Here is a 20,026-nt window from a genome sequence, read left to right on the forward strand (position 1 = left end):
TTGTTTGGATTGATATGTGATTTGGTAAGATTTGGTGCGAATCTATAAAATTGACCTATGTCTTGCTCATACAAAAGACCAAGATGTACTTTTGCCTTCAAAATGAAATGAATGTTTTAAAAAATTGTTTTTAGTTGCTTTCATCAAATGACTTGGATCAAAATAATAAACAAGTTTTCTTTACCACCGAGCTCAAATTCAAATTCTTCTAAAGTGACCCCTAATAACTTTGACAATTCATAAAAGTTAGAGCCCATGTCACTCACAATGCCATCAACATGCAGACCTATATTGGATAATTTAGAAATGCACTTATCCAAAATATCACATAGATTTTCTGCTGGTAGCTGTGATTCAATGAAAAAAAAGCAATTGGTTGTTTCCAGGGAGAATAAAGTCCTCTAGCCATAATAACGCGAACATTTCTACATATGGAATTCCTCTTATTTTTGCCTCTCCAATATCTTCAAAACTTCCCAAGACTGTGGACTGTAGAGGAACTGTTATTTATTTCTATATGAATTGCAAATAATTTTCAGTATTTTATTATCAACATTTGTTTACAAAACGTAGCATGGCTCTACTCAAATTGATGTTCAAATCACAGAATACTGATTGTAAACTCTGTAGTCTGTGGTTCAAATGCTCAAATGTTCATTGAAATGTCAGTGTCAAATGGGGTTAATATTGGTATAATCATTGTAAACCGCTTTGGCTTGTCACTTGTCATAGTTGTCAGAAGTTGTCATTGAAGTGGATAAAGTGGTGTGTCGTGTACAGATCACGATCAAGTCGAGATTATCTATGATGGGTTGTAGGTTATATAGATATGTTTTTTATATAGTTAGGTGAATTATGAATTATAATAAAAAATTATCCGATTTCATCAGAGTAGATGTTCCAACAGAGCTGTCTAATGACAAACGGAAAACAAAGAATTTGAAAAGGGTATGTTTATATATTGATAAATTTGTCTTCTTAATGACATTTATTTTATAGTATTGGAATCAGCTGTCAAAATGCCAAAGAAGCTTCATCTTCAGTATTCTTGCTATATTGTTATTAACTGCATTTTACTTGGTGTCTGGGGAAAGACAGCTTGCCATGTTAAACGGGTGAAAATGTTAGAATAAAATATACGTCCAGAAATACTGGTGACTCTTCCAGAGATTCCCACTTTAATTCAGTTCCCACTGTCGATGATATAGTTCAACAGAACCAAGGATTAGAAGAACCTGGGGGAGCTGAAGTTGACAATACTGTCAACAGAAATCAAGTACTGCTGCCACCTAGAACTCAGCATCGTTTTTCAGGTAAAATAATGGTAATTGGATAAAATAAAATTTATTGAAATGTGTTTTTTCGCTAAACAGTTTTCTCCCCAATATGAAAGGCAACCATCAAACGTTTAAATTGTGTGAAAGATAAGGATCTATAAGGTCTTATCTTTCAACTTGTAGTCCCTAGCAATAATTTAATGATCACTTTAGTTCAGGTGATAGGCTAAAATGAGCCAAGTTAGCCTTGAATTCACTGCTAAAAGTTCAACACGGCTACTCCATATCAAAACACAGAATGTGAAAAAAATTTAATTTGATGAAAAATCACTTTTTGAGTTTACTTTGCCATTGAAATGTATTCAAAATATTCCAAATGTATTTTGGCCAGATGTGATGATTGTCTAAACTAAAGGCATTTTTGTTCCATATTTTTAAATATAATTAAGGTATACGTTGCAATAAAGAAAAAATAAACTTTTCATGAACAACCTAAAACCTAACATATAATACAAATGAACCACTATAAACTTGTGATTGTATTAATCACAAAAAGAATATTAACTTCAAATAATAATAAACATCATTCCATAACATTTAGACCAGTTTACCAAACGTCCTCTATATTTTCAACATCAATATTTTCTACTCAATTTAGAGCAGAATAACATACAATGAGGTTTTCTTCAGAAAAATTTGCTAAACTGAAATCCTTCTGTAAATCGTCTGAGGAGGTATATTTCAGAGGTTTTTTGTAAAACTTTTTAGTGAAAATCTCACAAAGTATTTTCTGAATACCTTATGGATTTTTAAGTACCGACCGATTCCATCATATAGTCTAAGATTCAAAGCATCCTGATTTTTTTTTAATGTTCCGTCATCTACACAAGTGAAAAAGTATTCCTAGTGTATTCTCCTTTAACATTTTTCCTGATGTTTTCATTTCTCCTACCACTTATTTGCGTCTAAAACTTTTGCTATTTTTTTTTCACTATTACCATGAAAATTATCGGTACTCATGACATGTAACCCTTTATATGATATCACTAGGTTACATTACCTAATCTAGTTTCTAGATTCACTAAATGAATCAATGATGTGTAGAGAATCCAAGAAAAAAGCAAAATGAATGGTAGATACTGTCAATAAATTGATGGATGTAGCCGTTACTACTGGGTAGGAGATTATCATGATAGATTAGAGAACTTTCTGTTTTTTTACCACTTTTATTCGTAACTAATGTCGTTACTACAGTCTTGTCCTATAAGAATATTTTAAAACAATCACAAAGAACATTAAAATAAAGCAAACTTAATAACTGGTATTTGCATTTTATAAACTCAGGGATATTCTTCCAGAAAAATTTTGAAATAAGCCTATAAATCTTTAGTAGAATCTGTAATGTCTTATGGAATAATAGTATGGGGAACAGCGTATACTAATCAGATAAAAGTAAAGTCACACAGAAATGGACTTTGAAAGTAATACTAAGAAAATGGCGTAGATTTTCCAACGAACAGATATTTATAGAAAGGAAAATGCTCGATTTAACACATCTGTATATTTTTCATATTGCGAAATTCATTCATAAAAATAGAACACAACACCAAAAAACTTCCAACAATCACAGTACAAGACAAAAAGGTCTCAAAAATTTAAATATCCCCCGTCCTAATTCTACCCTCTATAAGAAGTCGATAGCATTTAATGGCCCTAAAATTTACAATTACATCCCAGAGTCCATCAAAAATATTTGTAGTTACAAACTGTTCTGCAAAAAGATGATATCCTTAATTTTCATGTACTCTAAATCTCTTAAAGTACTCATAGAATGAATGTCAATATACATTATATTCTGCTATTCTCTCAGTTACTCAATTTCTTATACTATTAGTTCAGTCTCTTAACATCCGATAATTTTAGATTATTTTTTTTATTATATCTATTATATTATTTAGGTTTATAATATATTATCTACTGAGTGTTCAAACACAAAATGATCTCATTCTGAGATCAGGTGCACTCAATTTGTAAAAAAAAATTCAATTTAATAATAATGTAAATATTTGAAAACTGATGCTACAGTCAATATGAACGACATATTTTTCTGATAATCTTATATTATATGTTCAGTATATAACACTGTATTTCTAGCAAAAAAAAGTTTATTGTAATTGTTTGAAAATGTACTTATCGGACGAAACTGCAGTACAACATTAGGTACAAATGTTCTTATAGGACGAAACTGCAGTACAACATTAGTTATAAATGTCCTTATAGGGCGAAACTGCATTAACAGCATTAGTTACTAATAAAAGTGTAAAAAAACAAAGATTTATTATATATTTTTCAGGTAGATACTGTGTTGTAAGTATGCCAAATTTCTAGTGAAGAAAATGATGAATAGACTGACTCTGAAAATGCTTCCAAACATGTACATATGTGCATACAATCCACTTTTTCTTTCCATGTCAGTTACTTTGTTTTGGCATTGGAAATTTCTCTTTCAAATAAATTTATTAATAATAAACTTTGAATATTTTTGTCTGCTGATCACAAGTCTGAAGTCAAATCTTGGCATTTTGCTCTGTGTTTGGAAACAAAGTCACTCAAAAGTCGAAACTATTGATAAAATCATATATTAATGAAAAGTAAATCAATCAAGGTATATTAATGGTTGTAATTATTTTATTTTATTTTTTTTATTTTCATTTAATTTTCTTTCTTATTGTTTCAATATGTTATGTCCATGATGAATTTTCATTTAGAATGAGACAGAAATTTTGCACTAGGAGTGTATTCAGCTACTCCTTATAGGATGAAACTGCAGTAACAACATTAGTTACGAATAAAAGTATTAAAAAACATAGAAAGTTTCATTTATCATTTTTCATAGTGTATTTAATATTTTCATTATGGAATTTGATTGGATCTTTTGAATCAATTGACATAGACTTTTATGATATAAATATATAAGGCTTACTTTTGCACTAAGTATCACAAATAGGAAAAGAGAGCAAAAACACTGATGAAATATCGAGATTTACTTTTCAAATTCTGAAGACTCTCTGTTTAAATGCATCATTCTGGGATTCACTGATCACTTGGCTTATGAAGAATGATCTTTGGATGATGAATAGTACATCCTTAAGTACCACCTAAAATCAAAAGGAAACAATATTTTAATTTTTCGCTGAAACACAATTTCAGTTGTTTGTATTGTAATCGCTGATTAAATAATTGTGATGTTTTATTCGAATCATTTTTTCCAGGTCCAACTACTTCAAGGCAGAAGGCAGTGGTTAAAGCATTCAAACATGCCTGGAAAGGATACAAGCAATACGCATGGGGGCACGATAACCTTAAACCAATCTCTGAGGGCTACAGTGATTGGTTCGGACTGGGACTTACGATCGTTGATTCACTTGATACAATATTTATTATGGGACTCAAGGAAGGTAATAGATTTTTTGAAAGTTGTTCAAGTTGATTTGATCTACAAGTAACATAAGTGTCATTGTGTTATTTGTACAAGCGTTAGAACAGTTTACCATGGAAAAGGAAGGAAAGATACCATTTCTGGGTGTACTGGTTGATAGAAAAACTGACAAAAAACTAGGTAACACAGTTAATTGCAAAGCTACTCATACTGATTGATATCTCAATAAGAATTCAGGACAAGAATGTGCTATGATGATTGTGCCATTGTTGTGTGTGAACCCATTGGCTCTACAGGCCAATGCAAAAAAGTGATCTGGTTTTCAATTGTGTACAATGATTTCATTGTCACGTGGTACATTATATATCAACAAGTATAATTTTTGAACGAGACATTTCTGAAGCAGCTAGAGTGTTAATGTTTTTTCTTCTAAATTTATATACTTTTCAATTTAAGTATAAAAGTATTCAGAACTGCTACATAAACTTTCATTCCAGAGTTCAAAGAGGCAAGAGACTGGGTAAAGAACGAACTGAATTTTGATATCGATAAAGATGTCAATTTATTTGAAGTTACGATAAGGGTCTTAGGTGGCCTGCTTAGTATATATCATTTTTCCAAAGATGAAATGTTTTTAGAGAAGGCTGTGAGTACATTTACTTTTTTTTCTAGTAAATTCATATTATTCCTCAAATTTTTTTCTAGGTGGATTTGGCTGATCGGCTTCTTCCAAGTTTCGATTCAGAATCGGGAATTCCGTTTTCGGATATAAATTTGAGAACTAGAAAACCTCATGCTCCAAAATGGTCTCCTGATAGTAGTACTTCAGAAGTTAGTACAATACAGCTGGAGTTCAGGGATTTAAGTAGGGCTACAGGAGATCCAAAATATGAGGTAATTTTATAATAATAATAATAATAAATCGGCTTTATTGATAATACAAAAAAACAATACAAAGATATATTTGAAAATGAAAATAGGTTACAGGAGATTCTGGTACTCCTTGGCGAAGTCTAGCTCAAAGCTACTCTAACTCAACCAACAAGCACCACTCCAAAATGCACGCAAACATACAAAAATAAAAGCAATTAACAGTGATGGTACGAAATGAGAACCGTAAATAAAATAATAATTTGTGATTACCTTCTAAAGATAGGTGATAAATAATTTAATTTAATTGATCTGTTGTCTAAAAAGCAAAAGTTGACATTACTGACTATCATAGATATAATTTTTATATTTGTATTTGAATTTCCTGATATTGAATCTCTTCAATTGCTCAGGCAATGAATTATAGAGTTTTACAGCACCAAAAAGAAATGATCTCTGAAACTGTGCAGTGCGATGTTGTGGCATAGTTAATTTGTTTTTATGTCTAATGTTTCTTGAGTGAATATTTTCACGCAGAATTAGTTTTTGTATTAAAAGAGGAGAATGGGGAAGGGTGATCAATTTATGGACAAAACAACCCAAATGATGAATCATACGGTTTTTCATATTGTGCCAGCGGGAGTTTTTAAAGGCTTCAGAAATTGAATCATACTTACGAAGTCCATAAATTAGGCGGCAACAAGAATTTTGCACTTTTTGTATTCTTTTTTTATCTGAATCATATAAGTATGGCCCATATATGAAGTTACAGTAGTTGAAATGGCTTAGCACCAAACTATCACAGAGCATTCTTTTTAGAGGTTGGCTCAAAATAAAACGATTACAGTATAACAGTTTCAATGACATATAAGCTTTTTTCATTAAATTTTTAACATGACTAGTGAATCTAAGATCAGTGTCAAGCATGACCCCTAAGTTTGACAGGAGTCAAGATAGTGAGACCTAGTTCTAAACGGAAATTGTTTTCTGCAAATTTACGATTCTTCTGCGATCCAAAGTGCATCATCATTGTTTTATTAGGATTAACTTTCAAATCATGTTCACTTGGTAGCCCATTAATCAAATCAAGATCTGTGTTGAAGAGATTTTCTGCGTCAGCACACTCATCGATTTTAAAGTGCATGTTTAATTGTATGTCATCAGCATACGCCTATATTTTACATTTCATGATGACGAGATAATGTCAGTAGTATAAATGATGACCAATAAAGGTCCCAAAATGAAACCCTGTGGTACTCCTGATAGAATATCAAGAGGTAAGGAGTGATGACCATCAACAACAACTTTCTGAGATCGACCAATTAAATAAGACCAGATGAGAAATTAGGCAGCACTATCAAAACCATAATATTTGAGTTTCATGCAAATCAGCTCATGATTGATGGTAACGAATGCTTTCGAAAAATCTAGTAGTACCAGAGTGCTAATCATTCCCTTATCAAATCCCTCAAGAATGTCTTGTGAAATATCCTTCGAGAGCTTCTCCTTGTGAGTCAGGTCGAATAACTCCTGAAACATTTCCAATCTCTGATATTCATCGACCCCGACGGTCAGAGCGAATCTGACGGCATCCATCCTGAGCTGCTGTAGTCCTGTCTCCAGAGACCACTGATAGAGGTCGCTCACATTGTCTGGCGTCATTACGTTACAACTGATCCACCCACAGACGCAGTTGTACAGATCCTTCAACAGAAAACGATCTGACAGTTGGAGAACGTCCAAAAGGTCCTGGAGTCCGTGCTCTTCGAATGTTGGGTATTGTTGTCTTATTGGTATTGAAATATTCATTAATTTGTAAATAAATAACTCTTTCAAAAATTTTACTCATGGTTGGAAGTATACTGATAATTCTGAGATCAGAATAACTAGCTGGATCATTATTCTTGGGAATGGGTTTCCCAATGGCCATTTTCCACAAGTCTGGAAAATATGAACGTTCAAAACAACAATTGATGATATGTGTAATATATTTATCTATAAACGGGCTACAAAGTTTCAACATTCTGATTGAAATATTATCAACCCCTGAAGCTTGACTTTTAATATCATTGAGGATTTCATGAATAGCTTCTTCAGTAGCGAATCGAAATGAGAAGTTATCTTGCCTGATTAAATAATTATTGCTATAAAATTCAATATTTTCATCAATTATTAGAAACATTTTGTACGAATTGGCCAAAATAGTTGTTTATTTCATCGGGATTCGAGAGGTGATTGGGTAATGAATATTGTTTTTTTGAACGAACATTGAGGTTAGAAAGAGCATTCCAGGTTTTGCGTGGTATTTTTTCAGAACAGACAGACTTGAGATATGTCCTTTTTTCAGTTCTAACTATTGACAAGGTATAATTTCTCAATTCTTTATACCTCATACGATCATTAACAGATTTACTTTTTTTTAATTTTTGAAAGGCTTTATCACGTTCTTTCATAAGAAGTCTGAGATTTTGAGTGAGCCAAGGAGCAGGTGGTTTGGTAATTCTAACTTTTTCAAGAGGGGCGTGTCTGTCAAAAGTAAATATTAAAATGAATTGAAATTGTACAATTTATATCAATATCATTTTCACTTATAATTTTGAACCACGGCAACTGGTATAAATCTGATAAAAAAGTATGCAAAGTGAAATTGTCGAAACAGCGGTATGTTACAAGTTTGGGTTCTATTTTGAATTTCTTTGTTAAATATTCAACGTAAAATAGCCTGTGATCTGAAATGCCTTGGGATGATAAAGTACCAGATCTTACAACATGATTATTATTACTAACGAAAATCGGATCAATGAGCGTGCTAGAAAGGTTGGTGATTCTAGTAGGCTCATTAAAAATTTGTTCTAAATTGTAACATTCAAAGCAGTTGAGTAGGGGATTGGGAAGTTTGAAAAGGTCAACGTTGAAGTCTCCCATGTATATCACATCCTCAGATACAAACAGTGTATAAAATATCATCAAGGTCACCAATCATGCTCAAAAAATTAGTATTTGGAGGCCTATAAAATACCCCTAAGGCCAGACTCCTACATCCAAGTTTCACTTCAATAAAGATGAATTCAAGAGATTCTTCAACCACAAAATCAAAAGTTATTTTGTTGTACTTCAAATCATTTCTAAATAAATTCCGACACCCCCACCTCTCCCTTTTCTATCTTCACGTATGAACTTGTAACCATAAATTTGAACAAGTTAGAATCAAACTAATCGGTCAGCCACGTTTCAGAGACCATTACAATGTCAAATTTGTTCTCATGTATAAGTACAATGAGGTCATTAAAGCCTGTAAAAATTGACCTGAGATTCAGATGAGCAATTTTTATAACGGAAACGTTAAATTTCAAATTCGGGAAAAGCAGATTGTTTACTCATTAATTATATCCATGATATAAGTATTGAAAATAAAGAAATACGGCAAATATTTTTTTTAATATAACAGAGGAAAAACGGATGAAATAGATCGGTAATGTACAAAGATTTTCAAAATGTAAGAGATATAATTTATTATTAGTAACAGATCAAACAAAGAATCAATTATATATCAAAAGTAAATAACAGAAAGAGGAAGAATACCGAAAACACTTTTCAGTTATCTTTATCTGCTATTCTAACAACTTGTTTTCTGTTTTGTAGATAACTTTCAAATAATTTCGAACGTATACCTCTGACTTCATTATTGTTCAGTGTTTGTAATAGTAATTGGTGGTCAACCGTATCGAAAGCTTTTTTTAGGCCGATAACAGGCAAAGTGAAGGTTTTCCTTTTTCTAAGGATTTGTGTACTATTTCTGTTAGTTCAAGTATCGCATCTTCGGTAGATGTTTTTTCTTTGAATCCAAATTGTTTGGTCGAAATAAGTTTATATTTATTGATAAATGAACATAATCTTTTCTTCACTAATTTTTCGAAGATTTTTGAGAGGTGGGTAATAAGCGAAATAGGTCTATAGTTACCGATTTGGGTTTTATCACCTTTTTTATGGATAGGCGTGACTATTGTTGTTTTGAGAGCGTTTGGCCAGATACCAAGTGACAAACATCTATTTATTATGAATACTAAGGGTTCTAAAATGAATTTTGAAATAGCTTTCAAAACTTCCGCTCTGATTTTATCGTTCCCTGGTAATTTATTATTTTTTAATTCATTAATAATAAAATTTAACTCATTTTTATCCGTTGGAATTAAAACTAAGGAGTTAGGTATATTAATAGTGATTGGGGTGTAGTTGGGGTTCCTAGGTGTTTTGATCGATAAACTCTTTCCGACGTCTACAAATTTATTATTGAATTCATTGGCTATGTCTTTTAAAATTTTATATGTTCTACTTCAATGATGTATTGAAAATCATAACCGTTTTTTATATATACTATGGTACCATCATTTTGATTAAATTCTCCCTGGTTGTAAATAATTGAGTAATTTGGAAGGTTATATAAACTTTTTTCTAAAATTTTCTAGTTTCTGTTAAAACTAGGCAGTCAAAGCTAGTTTTGACATTTTGAAGAAAAATTTTGAATTCATCAATATTTTTATCAAAACTTCTTATATTATTCTTATATTATCTTATATTCTTCTTGTTGTTAAATATTAAAATTCTCGTCAAACGGCGGCAAAACTGAATTACTAGTGGCCTTGGTTTCTTGACTTGAGCAGTTTTTTCTCCTAATCTATATATCTGACTGATATCGTGTTTAGTGATATCGGTTCTCATTTTAGCAGACAAAAAATTCGAGATAATATCAAATTGATTTAAATCTCCCTCATTAAGGCCATGAATGACAAGATAATTGAAGTTTCTTTGGATTTCAAATCTATTTACTCTTGAAGTCACTTCTATTACGTCTTTACGTAAAGACTCCAGGTCATTTTTTAAATCCATGAGGGAACTATTCATATTTTTTTCAAAGGAATTTAGCCTTTCAAGAAAAACTTCGATATCAAGATTAGTTGTACTTGCTGTTTGTTTTGTTGGGATATTATTCCTGATCTCTTGAAGTCCCTTCTGGAATTGTTCACTAAACTTATCAACACGGCAGTTGTGTTCTTTTACAGTAATGGAACCTCCAGGCATTTCGAGAAGTTATAACACAGTTATTAAACGGTTATAAATGGCAGTTCTGTATATATGGATGAGGAACAATTCAACCTAGCACTGACAAACTAATAAATTTGTTAAATGTATCGGAGCGAACACAAAACATCTACTCAGTACGGCGGACCATCACTTTCTCCAATTTCAATGTGAAAATTTTTCAAATTGAAATTTATATTTAGCATTTGCCATTCACTTGATATGGTTTTTGAATTTTCTATGCATGCATAAACATACTTCCCCACAATTTTCCAAATGATTGGCAGATGTTAGGATTTCCATTATGTAATAAGGTGTACAGAGATGAAGCCTAGAAATAAATATATAATGTTTGAATAATATTTTTTTAAATATGAAAAAGAAAAATAATGGAGAGATAATGCAAGTATGGATTTTTATCAGGGGACATATGCAAAACTTTTGATAAATAAATCATAACAGTTTACCTAAAAAAATTGGTAGCAGAGATAAAGTCTTCACCTGGTATCAAAAATTGTTTATCTGAAAGAAATCAAGTTGAATAGATGAGGCATGCCACATTTCATGTGGCATGCCTAATCTATTCTTGGACTTACATTTTTGCTCATTTACATAAATTCAGTATCAAAATTAAATTTAGTGAATTAGATTATTTGTTGATGACACAACTATGGTCTATTTTTGTAAAAATGTCAGTGTTGTAATGGAGTCACATTGGCTGAAACGGTGGTGCAAAGGTGGGCCTCCATGTAATATAAACCATATAATTAGCCAGTTGATGAATATCATTTTGAAGGCTTGACAACATTCAACTGACAGACAACATAAAAATAAAACCACTTCGCATATTTCTTGTAAATTTTCCTTACAAGACTTATTTTATTTTCAAGTAATTTTTTTTTTCAAACACATTAATATAATTCAGTCAGTCCAAAACTGAATTTCATTTTTCAATATTCGTTTTTCTAATTACAGTTTCATAACAATTGTACAATTCTTTAGATAGTGAAAGCACCACTTATCAACCACATTTTTGATCTAGTTATATTGTTGCTGTTGAATGTTTTAATAACGTTACCATTTTATTTCAGATTGCAGTGGATAAAGTATCGAGGTTGCTTCATAAACTGGAAAAGAAAGATGGTTTAGTTCCAATATTCATCAATGCAAATACTGGTCAATTCAGATCGTATGCTTCTATTACTTTAGGAGCTAGAGGTGATAGTTATTATGAATATTTACTTAAACAGTGGATTCAAACTGGTAAATCTATAGACTAGTGAGTATTATTGAAGTTTCATATATACTTCTGTTCTTTGAAAGAACCAGGAGTGTTTAGATCACAATATGTCACATTAAAGAACAGAATCGTCAGTGCTTATATCCGTTAGTTTATGCATATTCAATGTCTTGTTCAAATTTCGAGGCTTTTATTGTCTCACGGGAAACTCTACAATTATTGATTTAATTAAAAGAATTATGTAGAAAAAAGCATGGTATTACTCACAAAAGAGGTTAAAATAAAGATAGCATAAATGTAAGATTGTTTTGTTTGGTAGTTGAACTTGAAACTGAAGCGGTCCCGCCGATTGTTGTCTTCATCAAGTTTGTTTTTGTAGAATAATCAATGAGTTACGGTGAACCCAAATTCGTAAGATGGGCTATTTACTTATTCTCAAATTAAATAGATAAAAGCAATACCTCATTAAAAGGTTAGACTGTTCGGAGCACAAGTTATATCGTTTCTACCAGTTTGTGGACTTGGATCGGATGCACAAATTGATGATGTATGGGCATCCATTGAATGTAACTGGCCGGTATACTAAATAAAAATCTTTATCAAAACTTACTAACACTATAATGAGAAAAAAAAACATTTTTATGTTTCGTATGTGAATTTTTTCATCAGTAGTTGTTGAGACTATTTCGACAATGCTTTAGGCATATTGAATATAAGCAGGTCTTATCAAAAGAAATTATTAGTTCTCAAAATAAAAGAAAGACTGACAGTTTTCGAGTTTCTTTTGATTCGGCAACGTCTGAAATTTTACTATCAGTTAAGCAACTTACAAAATGAAATGTTACTAGTTTCATTGCTGTTGAGCGCATTTCAGTGGGAATTTTAACGTTATGTTGGATATACAAAATTACCAAAAATGACGTCATTCTCTTCTTAACGTGAACAGCCTATACCATGGAATTGAGGCTCTTTAATCATCTATAGGATATTCCCGTTAAGAAGAGAATGACGTCACAAGATGACAAGTTACGGCATTGCCAACGTGCACTATTTCAAACTTTTAATTTTTTTTGCTCTGTTGATTCATTTCATTGCTATTAACCTTATTCACTATCAAATTACATAGTTGAAATTCAGTTAGAGTCGCACTTCAATTTTTTTTCATAATAAGTAATGAAAAATAAAATACTTTATTTTAATTCGTTTAATTGTATATATTTTTTAATTACAACTTCTCTATCTCAATATAATTTGTTTTGTTCGGTATGTTGAATAGTTTCAGCCCATACCTACATCAGGTGAACCTTTTTTTAAATCTTCTTTCCATATAGCCCGGGATTTGTCAGCTGAAGTGCCATCTCTTCCCACATTATTCCTTTAAAAAATTTTGGTTAATCCCCAAATATGTTTGATGGGATTAAACATACAGTGATACGGTGGAAGACGAAGCACTTGATGCCCATATTTTTCTGCAAGCTTATCACTTCTGAAATTTTATTATCAGTTGAGTAACTTACAAAATGGAATTTTACTAGTTTCGTTGCTATTGAACGCATTTCATTGGGAATTTTAACGTTGTTGTGTTGGATATACAAAATTACCAAAAATGACGTCATTCTCTTTTTATCGTGAATATCCTTTACCACCATGAATAAATAAGTAAATTTAATAGTAATTTTAAATCCATATAATGAGATATCAAGTAAATGAACTGATTGATTACTTGCAAAATATTTCACCTTTACTGAGAACATCCCAGATTGTCTCCTTAAAAAACACCTCCTTTAACTCCAAATAAAATTAATACATGTGAAATTTCAGTTTGAAGGATGATTTTATTGAAAGTATAGATGGGATAGAGAAACATCTTTTAAGAGTTTCTGTTCCAAAGGGATATACTTTCATCGGTGAACTCCTGGGAGGAGGTAGAGATTTCAAACCAAAAATGGATCATCTTACTTGTTACTTACCAGGAACTTTGGCTTTGGGAGTTCACAACGGTTTACCAAAGAAGCATCTTAGGCTTGCCAATGATCTCATGAAAACCTGTTATCAAACTTATGTCCAGCAACCTACATTCCTAGCACCTGAGATTACTTATTTTAATATACAGGTGAGTACTTCTGAGAGATTTGTTTTTTTTTTTTGGAAAATTCACACCATGTTCACAGTAATGCTCGAGTAGAACTGAAAATTGTAGAATCGCAGTGTGCTATAATACTAGTGGAAAATTAAACAATTTTCATTGTGAAATTATGCTTCAAAGGTTATAAACAATGATTTTATACGATTTCCTTCATGGCCTAATTCAACAATACTGGTTCAACTGACATCATTTTAGTATTTATTTTTGCACGGGATCATCCCTTTTATGATAGTACAATATCAAATATAATAAATATTCATATACAATTCAAAAATTAAAGAAAATACTAAAAATGTAAAAGTGAGAGTCAAATTGAACTCAAGTTTATGAAAATGAGTAAAAGCGGTAAGATAAACAGAATTATACAATTAAACATACAAAGATAAATAGGGAGAATAATATAAATATATATATATATATATATATATATATATATATATATATATATATATATATATATATATATATATATAAAGTAATAAGCATATACATTAAAAGTTTGGTGTATAATTAATTTTTAAGTCGCTCTCAGAGACATTTGAATTTTGGCAGGCCTATACCTGTGATCTCTACATGTAGATTTTTGTCATTTAACTTTCTAAGTAAATAAACGTTCGATAGACGAGTGCCTTCCATAATTTGTATAATGGAAGAAAACATGAAACATGTCATTATTTCTGAGAGTTCTCTTTGGCACATTTAAGTGAATCATATTGGTAATTACTGTACCTTTTTATAACTAGATTGCTAAATTCAAGCAAGGCCATCAGGAATGAATCTCCTGAATGTTATTGGCCGTTCAAAAAGCGTTGATGTTGTATAAACTGTGATAGAGAATGATCAACATGTTTACGGGGAATTGTTGATATTGTGTACATTTAATTAAATATTCAGTTGAGCTACTCTGTAATATGTATTGTTATTACATATGGATATTGTTTTTAGAACTTTAAATGTGTAATTATCTGAACATAACATTGATAATTCATTATCACCTTCATTTCCATAAAGTCCTTCATCCATGTCAGTTTGACAGTTTCACAATAAAACTCGTCTAGGCTATAATATCCTTTGACTTTTCACAAATTTATTAAAATCATAGGGAAAGTGCAGTATTTTATAATTTATGGTAATTCATTGCACATTTTGATATGTAAGTTATCAGTAATGTTTTAGATTCATTAATTTATTTCAGGGTGAAAATCCAAACGACCTACATGTAAAATCAAATGATGCTCACAATCTTCTTCGACCAGAATTCATCGAAAGCCTCTGGTACATGTATCAGTTCACAAACGATTCCACTTATCAAGAGTGGGGTTGGAAGATCTTCCAAGCCTTTGAGAAATATACCAAAGTCGTCAACGGATATACTTCCATAGGCAACGTCAAAAATACTGCTAATGTGAGACCGAGAGACATGATGGAATCGTTCTTCCTTAGTGAAACATTGAAGTATTTGTACTTGTTATTTAGTGACGATCCAAAATTATTAAATTTGGACGAATATGTTATCAATTCAGAAGCTCATCCACTGCCCATACATCTGAGTTGATTATTCCTCATTTGATTTTACTCTGAATTTCTCTAGTCCTTGCTCTTTACTTTCAAAGTAAATGTAGAGATCAGAAATCATGGGATAGTGTATTTGATTGTTGTGAATTACAAGTAGAACACACCATTACAATGTCAAAATATGTTATATACTTATGATGTTCAAGAAATTAGTAACAAAGCATTATCATTCAAGTAATAACATCTTTTATAAACTAGTCAAAAAGTAGTGGGTTTAGTGGTATACCAATTCACTCCTGAAGCCTGATGAAACATTTAATATTCACATTTTTGTTACTATGATTTCTTAAAGCACAATGATCAATGGTTTTTCTGAGTTTAATGCTTAAATTTAAAAACCTAGATACTCCCAGTACATCGATGACAATTTTTGGAAAAGATAGGTTTTGGCTTTCTACTTCTCCATCTTGATACAACAGAATGTGGTAATCTTCCAAAAATTAATCTCCTAAAAATATACTCCTTTCATTTTAAATTGATGACAATATTGTATTGAAGTAACAATAAAAAGCAATATATACATTTAACACCTATTCAACGAAATAGACTCAAAAATGTGTTCATCTATAGTTGTCTGTATAAGACACTTTTCGGTTATTTCTACTCTGAAGCAATAATACTATGAAGTCTTATATTCATTAAAAAAAAATCTACAATTGACATGCAGGGACAGTCATTGAAATACGAACAAAAAATTATTTATAAATTCTGAAGTATTTTGACAAAAGTGTTATGCTTTCGATGAGGTCATTTTATCCACCTTCCAAGAAACTATCTATCAATTCCTGAAGTATACCATTAATCCTTGAATTTTAACTATTGCAGATAGACCATATGGTCAATACTTGATTATGTTAAATTTTTGGGTAGTATTTACATTATACATTAGTTTATTCGTTATATTTTTGGTAAATTTTAGGGATTGTTTTACTCATTTGCATATAAACAATAAAAATTATTTTTTCACCATGCAAAATATATTTTAATTTTTGTTTGAATGTGATGGATAATGTTCTTGTTGAATGTTAGAAGTGCAATTGTCTAAAAAAGTATTGATAGATTTGAAATCTAAGAGAAGATAAAGAAAGATGTTGCTTTGAAGATAACTTCTTCAATTCCATTTTATGTTGCAATGACCTTTTGTTTTCTTTACAAATTAGCTTTCCTCGTCTTCTACATTGTATAATATCTTCATTGGTGTTTGATATTATTTTTACCCTTTTGTTCAACTAACTCGTCCAAATATTTTGGTCTTGGTACTGTCAATACGTCATTTATCTTCTCTTGAATGTATTTTTTTATAGAGTGGAAAATTGAATCTCTAACATTCAATACAATTTAATTTATATTATATTTTACCTGTTATTCGAGTGTTTGATACGATTTTTAAAATCAAAGGTTGGAATTTCGTTTTCAAGTTTTATAATTCATCATATCAAAGTATAATAATGCTGGAAGTACACAATCAAAATTTTTCATATTTTTTAATCTTTCTGTTCCATTTCATACCCACCATAATTTCAATAAAAAAATACCAAGTCCAACTATAAGAAAGTATTTTTAATCTTCAACAATCTGAATCGAAGTGGGAAATCTATTGAAGTACAAGAAGGGTGCAACTATAGCTTACTACAAAATATATGCTAGATCAATAAAAAACCTGCCTGTATTATACATTTGTTTACAAAAAAAAAATGGCAAACTCATCTTTGAATTATAGAAGATAAAGTGCTATATTAGTGCAGTGTAAAATATAACTTTTTAGTATTCGTTTTGATGTCAAATATCTTAAGTATGCTATGATTTTCATGTTTTTTGAATATCTAGACAAATGCAGTAAACACCAGTGAATAGGATGTACTATTCTAATATTCTTATCTTTGCTATTAATTGATGTTCATTCTTATGAATTCTCAATGCAGGTATTTTGCAAATTGAGTTATTTATTTTTTACATTGTGTGCGATGTTTTTGTATTCATATTTGTTCATTTTTGTGTCAAGCATATTTCTTTTGAATATTTTTCCTTCATTATACTTGTTTCCTTAGATTATAAATAAACCCCAAATTAGAATTATCAGAAGTGTCCGACCTACAAATTGATCTTATTCATATACTGTTTTAGTGATAACATTTTTAATTATGAATAAAAATTCAGAACGGATTCAATGGGAAGGAAGAGATTATTCTGAGAATTACGCGATGAGAATCTTGATATTTGAATTTATGTAGCATATCGAAAAAATTGCTATATGTAACAAATAAAAACAGTAGAAATCATACAAAAGTTATTCTTTTTATACTATATTCAATTATGTTTAATGGGAAGGGTTGTTTTTTTGATTTTAATTTAAAATATAACAAGAAATAATTGGTGGTTTACCTTTGAGAGGTTGTAGTCTTTCATATATTTAATTCAAAAATCCATGTTGTAGCTAGTAGAATGATATTCCTTCAGGTGAAAGTCTTCAGTTTACTATGAATATTCTTGATAATACCTTAACATTTAAAGCAAGAAATGTATTAGCCCCAACTAATATGTATTTAAAAAAACATAATAGAAGTTGAAGTGGCACATGTTTGAATAGTATTTCAGATATATTTTGAGAATTTTTGAGTTTCATTTCAATACTAGTATTTCATCCAACTTTCAATACACTGAGCTACAAAATATTAATTATAACTTGATTATTTTGTAATCGTCGTGTGTTTAAAATATTGTGAATTATGAATTTGTTACATATTAATATATGACTAGATCATATTTTTGCTCAAAAAAATTGATTAATTCATAGTCATGAAAAAAATTTGATTTTACTCATTCAGCCTGAATATACACAAATTTCATTATTTTTTAAGAAAAATATGTTTATAGAGAAATTTTATTTTATTCATAAACAGCACAACTTTGATATATTTATTGTTGTTAATATGATGGAAACTGGCATTAAATTTTTATTGTTACTATGTTTTATTTTACAAATATTACCCTTCTTCATCTTTGCTATCGTTTAGTTCTGAACATTCAGAAAAGTAATTTTTCTAAAAGCATTTTATATTTATTAAACATTTTATATTTACATACAACATTAATATGTATGGAAAAACTAATTTCAGTCTTCGTCGTCTGACGATTTATATAACTTCTCAAAACATTTGTCGAATTTGGTCAAATCAGACTCGAATGTCTCCAATTGTTTCGCAACCTCTGATTCATCGGGGGGAGGGAGGTCACCAAAATCCTCCAGCGAGGGAGCAGTTTTCCATTGTTGAATGAAATCTGCTAATTCTACCGAATCCTTGGAACTGGCAAACGGGCAATACTGTATGACAACAAAATGAATTGAATGAATTCCTAATTTTGAGAAGAGGTATAGTGAAATTTGTTTAAATTCAAATAAAATATATAGTAAAAACCTAATTATTACAGTTTATTGCATGAATTTCACTATAAAGGGTTTTACAAAAACCGTGAAACGTGTTTCGCTATACAATAGCTTCCTAGCTTAATTTACGCTTGAGGGAGCTATTCTATAGCGAAACGCGTGTCGCGGTTTTTTGGAAAACCCTTTATAGTGAAAATCATACAATAAACTGAATTGATTAGTTTTAATATCAAGTATCGGCCAGCTCTATTCAGCCACAAATATATAATTGTAAAAACGAAAACAAAGAATTTCATTATCTAAAAAAGTATTAACAGATTTGAAACCCATGATAAAAAAGTGATATGTTAAAAATGTAGGGCCGACATATTCGGATGATATTCAAACCTGGATCCTCACTTTCAAGGTCAACTTTAGTGCGAATCAAAGGGAACATGAAACTTCATGTTCAACTATGTATTTAAATCTACAATTGATGTGGCCCTTAATCCTACTTTACCATAACCAGGAACAATGACATAGATATAGAAGGACTAATTTGTGTTTTCTTATATGTCTCCTTTGAAATTATTTGAATTTATTTTTATGACTGATATATGTGTCCATTTTCTAACTTATTTAACATAAGATAATAAGTTTTGTCGATAAGAATGTTCGTTCTAACAAAAAATATTTCTCTCTCTACCTACTTCCTTCGAGGTTCCCATTTAAAAATTGAAGTTCATTAATTTATATATAGGGGCAAGTCCAATTCAGATATAAGTAGTACAGTGCTATGTAGTACTTGATGCAATACAGTGGATTAAAAGTAAATTATAAGAATAATATAATTTCGAAGTAACAAGTAGATTATTTAAAAAAAATTAAAATGTATAACAATATGAACTAATATAATTCTTACAGGCAAATAACACTAGACATAATAACACAACACAAGCAGAGAGTATTAGATGGCTAGGTGAAGAATATGGTTTTTTAAGTGGGAAAATGATATATTAAAGATTTGAAGGTTATT

General features: G+C 30.4%; 1 protein-coding gene across 1 annotated transcript; it reads left to right on the forward strand.

Moving 5' to 3' along the window:
* Window positions 1-745: 745 nt before the first annotated feature.
* On the forward strand, window positions 746-15,612 carry LOC141481295 (endoplasmic reticulum mannosyl-oligosaccharide 1,2-alpha-mannosidase-like). The gene is given in 9 exon segments (XM_074172689.1): window positions 746-948; window positions 1,000-1,112; window positions 1,114-1,313; window positions 4,550-4,735; window positions 5,214-5,362; window positions 5,422-5,610; window positions 11,757-11,944; window positions 13,727-14,018; window positions 15,247-15,612. Coding segments are annotated over 9 exon segments (1,770 nt in total). The 5' UTR covers window positions 746-855; the 3' UTR covers window positions 15,607-15,612.
* Window positions 15,613-20,026: the final 4,414 nt, after the last annotated feature.

Source organism: Leptinotarsa decemlineata, unplaced genomic scaffold, assembly GCF_025532065.1.
Source record: "Leptinotarsa decemlineata unplaced genomic scaffold, Ldec_3_MD MMD2_tig00000133_RagTag_RagTag, whole genome shotgun sequence".
NCBI classification, from domain to species: domain Eukaryota; kingdom Metazoa; phylum Arthropoda; class Insecta; order Coleoptera; family Chrysomelidae; genus Leptinotarsa; species Leptinotarsa decemlineata.